General features: G+C 45.6%; 1 protein-coding gene across 2 annotated transcripts in view; it reads left to right on the plus strand.

Annotated features, from left to right (window-relative positions):
* CCDC149 (coiled-coil domain containing 149) overlaps positions 1 to 5,158 on the plus strand; it is a 93,476-nt gene that overhangs the window by 30,199 nt on the left and 58,119 nt on the right. For both annotated transcript variants that reach the window (XM_012724199.1, XM_004681369.2), the window contains exon 3: positions 1,224 to 1,262. In XM_012724199.1, the coding sequence (XP_012579653.1) occupies positions 1,224 to 1,262 (39 nt within the window). The remainder of the gene's footprint in view (positions 1 to 1,223; positions 1,263 to 5,158) is intronic.

Consider the following 5,158-nt stretch of genomic DNA (forward strand, 5'->3'; position numbering starts at 1 on the left):
GCGGAGGCAGTGGGGGCGGGGCTTAAATTCAAACTGTTCCTAAGTGGAACAGTTAGCAAGTGAAAGCTGTCCCTGTTTCGCTCCCACTTGCGAGTTGTGATAGTTTGGTACTGCTTGCTCCGTGCTATGAAACACACACGCGAGGCATCTGTTTCTGTGACGCTGCATTTACCAACTTATCTATAAGGAATTTTTTAAAAAGAGGGCTTGTGTTGTGTTGGAAAGAGCTGTGTGAATATTGCTCTAAAACCTCATTGCAGGCAACATTTTATTTTGGATCTCTCTCTAGTGTACTTATTTTGCAAAAACAATAGTTGTGTATTAATATTTCCATAATTTGTAAACCTTTCTGCTATCCTGGAATGGGGTCTACCCATGTAGGTCTTATTCTAGCTTTTCCTATGGAAAGGTTTTTCAGGGTGCAAATTAAACTGGGGATACCAACTGCATAGAGCTGTTTCGGCAGTCTTTTATTCCCCTCACTGATACAATCTTTTTTTTTTTTTTTTAAACACTGACACTATCGCTAACATGAAGCCATCTGTTCATGGATCATTGAACTGTCCTGGAACAGAAATAGAGTAGAAAGATCCCTCAGGTGCAAATACTGTTGATGTCTGTGCCAGCATCAGAGAGAAGAGCCCTGGTTAAACTGCACATTTACTCACTCACTAGCACGCTATCCCAGACGACCCACAGGGGAGAGGAATTAAATCCTTTGACTCAAAACAAACAAACAAACAAAAAACAAAAAACTGAGTACTCAGTTAATTTTCTTCTATTTTGAGCACACCCTATCCCTGTCTGCTCCCCCTTTCACTCTCCCCCTTCACCTTGTTTTGCCCATGGAGAAAACCCAAGCATGAGTGTGCACGAGTTTATTACTATTCCTGTTTATTTGAGAGAGAAACTCAAGCCAAATGAAATTTTATTTCAGTTTTACCTCTGCTCAAAGATGATTCTGATAAATCCAGGATTTTTAAAATTCCCATAGTTCTAGAAAATATATGGGTTTGGTCCTAATTGAAACAGACACCTTAGGGGTTTCCCAGAATAACTCTGGTTCAGTTTATAGTTAATTTTTTAAGTATATTCACAACTTGGTGTGGCACATTATGGGTTCAGTGGGTAGGAGTGGGGATGGTCTGAATACAAGCTTGAAGTTCCTTGAATCTAAACACTTCTGTTTTCTTCTAAATACAATGTCACATGTTTCTTCTTAGGATGGAGATCCATCACTTCCCCCTGAAAAGAGGAAGCAGGTAAGACTGATTTCTGATTTTAGACCACTAGATTATTCCTAGTGATGTTTTTACAGTAATGGGGGCTGGAGCAGTGTGATTGGGGAACCCAAAGTGGATGGAGAAACTGTTTGATTTTTCAGTACCATTTCGCATTGGGCAGGGGCAGAGTGGGAAAGAGATTTAGTGACCTTGTTGCGGGAGCGGACGGGGTGACGGGAACGGACGGCGTGACGGGAACCCAGGGATGTTTAACAAGGTGGAAGAGGGCTCACACCCGCATCTCACTCCAGTTCTTGTGGGAAATCCTTTCTGAAAGCCAGACTGAAGCTCTCGTTCACTGGTGGGTGCTGTCCTACTACTGAACGCTTGCCACTTCAGACTTTTAAAAACCATTTTAGCAACATACACACAAGCCATTTTAAGCCACCGCCCCTACCCCCGCATAAGGCAGGGGGAGATTTTATCCTTGAGAATGTCTCATGACTTGTTCTTGGACTGCCTGTTCTGTCTCATTGGGCTTCCTGGTGATCCTGTGTTTGTACTGAGTTATCCCACCCTGGTTTCATTTTATAATACTTTGAGTAGCTGCTCTGGACTAGTCTCTTTAGTGTTTCTTTTCCAGTGTTGGTACTTTTTCCAGATGAAACTTAGAGACATGTTACCAAGTCCTCCTCTGATCTTACCAAAAATCAAAACACAAACAAGCAAACACATGTACTGGTATTTGGATTAGGTTTTGTTGTTGTTGTTGTTAAATGTATAGATTAATTTGGGGACGGATATCATTTTCACAATATTGCATCCTGGATGAATAGTATAAATCAAGTTTCTTTTAATTCAGTTGCAGATATATGCAAATATATATAAAGCTATAGCGGATGCCTCTATTTGAACACTCCTTCACGTCACAGTTGTTCTATCTGACATGGCCTCGGCGTGCCTATCACAGCATCTTAGGGTTCAAGAAGCCCACTCGTAGGGGGTGATGTTAATGCCGTGTGATCCTTAACATGTGGGAACCTCTTCACCACAGCAGAGCGTCAGAGCTGGTCCAGCAGTGGGAACACCAGTCCCCTGATGGCTGCATGGATAACTCAGCACTCTGATTTATTGGTGGTATACCTGGTACTGTGTATAGCCGCCTTCAGTTCATTACCTTGAGATGGTTGGTGCTGAGTAAACTGACCCACACATGCACCAGGTGCACACACACTCGGTAGTCTTGCCCTTAAATGGCAAACACAGGTCCAGGGTGACCCACTCTGTCACTCAGTTCTGCTCTTTCCCACACTCCCTGTTTTATTTGATTACTTTATAATGCGCCACAGTTGATCTCAATTGAAATATTTCCGTGGAGCTAATTGATTTTTTTTCCTAAACAACATTACATGGAAATTTGTTGTTAATAAATTTTGAGACCTTAGAAAATTTTAAACAGGCATTCTTTATCCAGAATGGCGAGATGCTTTTTGTTTTTATTTTTGGCAGCTGTGAGCAGTCATCTCTGCCATGACTTTACAATTTGTTAGTATTCATGAGGGAGTTTTACAGTTTAAGTGCGTTCACGTTCCGTGACTTGATAAGAAAATATTTACATTGACCAAGGGGAATCTGATGAATCCCAGTAAGTCTGTCAAGCCGTTGTTACACCTCTAAACAGAAGGCGAGTTCAGTGTCCTAAGCACTGACTTTGTAGCCTCTAATCTGGCATTTCTCTTTGGGCTTTTGAGGATTGAGGTACGGTGTGAGCTTGGGTGTGCAGCCTGGGGTCACTGACTTACCCCACACACCAAAGGCACAGGGATGCAAGCCTCAGGCTTTCTGTGTCAGCAGTAAGAGAATCACGGAGCTGGTGCAACCGGAAGTTCAGAGGTGGCGCACGTTCACCTTCTCGCCCTTGTGCCACTCTTAGCAAATAAACACACAGGGCCCCCAGGTAAATTTGAAGACCAGATAGATAGTGGATACTTTCTGAGTTAGAAGTATGCCAGGCAGCTTCCAAACTTTAGTTACTGCTGAAACTTTAGTTACTGCTTCTCAGAAGCTCATCTCAAACGTGTTTTATCAAACCATTCTGTCCATTTTAAAACCAGCTTCCTTTTGGTTCTGCCATGCAGGAGAGGCAGAAAGCCTAGCCCTGAATGGGGACCGTTTCCTCCCATCTGATCCGCCGGTTCCTGTCAGATGCGCCAGCCATTCACACTCACCAGAGACGACCACACTGGAAAGGCTGTAGGGAGCCTGCACTGGCCCCCATCAAGCCAACTGTGTGGCTTTGGAAAGGTTCCCTTGGGGATCGTGACCTCAGTTTTCTCATCCATAAAATGGGGATGAATCAGGTGCCCGGTACCCGCTCGCCCAGGTGGCTGTAAGGAGCGAGCAAGAAGATGCAAGCTCAGCCCTGCGGGGCTGAGAGTGGAGCAGATTTACCATCGGCTCCTGTTCATCATTCCTTACTTAAAAATCTCAGTGTTACACTAGTGTGTTGATTCTTCCCATCAACTGCCCTTGTCAGAACCCTTGGGTAACACTTGGCATTTGAAGGAGTTTGGGATAAGAAGGGTTCTTGGCATGCAGAACCTCAAAGGGGCAGCTGAGCAGCTGCCCTGGGAAGCAGCGGGGCCTCAGGGGCAGCTACACCCAGCACTCGGGGCTCTCGGGGCTCCCCGGCCTTGCACCCTCTGCTCCCTCTCTCTCTCCTCATATCATTTGTGTGGATCTGCTTTCTCTGTAGAATGGGTAGCAGGCTGCTGACCTCAGAGGGCAACAGACCCACATTTTTGACCATTAGGGAAAAAGGGGCTACCCCATGCCAGGGGAGAGATGTCCTCGGGGCTCCCTAGCCCAGCCCAGGGGCCCATTTCAATAATGGGCGTTCTGTGCTGACAAGTTGAGGTGGCCTTTCTGAGCCCTCGATATGGCAGGGTGCCGGACGCTGTGTCCCTGTTTTTCTGTGGAGGAGCTCACCTGATTTCTCACACAGCCGTGTGGACTAGGTGCTATTATTACTATTGTTGTGTGACAAATGGGGAAACTGAGGCTGCTGGTGGCAAAGGCAGTTGTCCAAGGGACTTATGGTAAGGCATTGGTAAACCTAGATTTGAACCCCTGCGGCCCATTCAGTGCTTATGCGAGGAACTGCCGTCACTCAGGAAGCATGTAGGGAGCATCCTAGTGGTGCCCTGGGCTGGGACAGGAAGGACACAGGGTGAAAAAGATGACACCCAAGGTCTTGAGCGTATGGAATTTGCTGTGTAATTAGGGTGACAGACCTTCGGCTCCTCAGACCCTCTGTTTATTTCCCTCTTTTGTGTTGTCACGGTTTTCATTTATATTTCCTTTCATGCTCCAAAGTGTCTTGGTTTAAATGAGGAACAATGTGGTCACCTTAATTCTAGTAAGGATGCTGTGAATGGACAGTAAACAAAATGACTCTTGGCGGGATGTTCCATGACGTTCCACACTATGGCACAGACACAGCAGTGTTGGAGGAAGTTATTTTCCTGATCTTTCTCATCAGCAGGAAAGGGCAGAAGCAAGCGCCCTGACCTATGTCTCCTATGCTATATTACATGTTTATCCCAAAGGCAAAACAGCAGGTGAAGTACAGCAAATACATCTTGGATAAGCAGAAGGCACTGGAATAAGAACAGCTGCCAGGGTAACAGATGGGCTGTGAAGGTCACGAGATCCACTTATTGCAAAAGGTGAAGTCGGTCCCTTTGAGCATCTTGTTGCCCATCGGCCTTGACTGGCTTCTGTTTCTTGACTCAGAAAGAGGGATCTCTGGGGCCTGTCCTTTCTGGACTCTTCTGTTCGTGTCTCACCTCAGAGGGAGAGGTTGCTGGGATCTTCATTCTGTTGTGACTGAATCTTCGCTTCTCCCCCAAATTCATATTTTAAAATGCTACCCC

The sequence above is a fragment of the Condylura cristata genome, unplaced genomic scaffold, assembly GCF_000260355.1.
Source record: "Condylura cristata isolate star-nosed mole 26May11 unplaced genomic scaffold, ConCri1.0 scaffold00012, whole genome shotgun sequence".
Classification (NCBI taxonomy): Eukaryota; Metazoa; Chordata; class Mammalia; order Eulipotyphla; family Talpidae; genus Condylura; species Condylura cristata.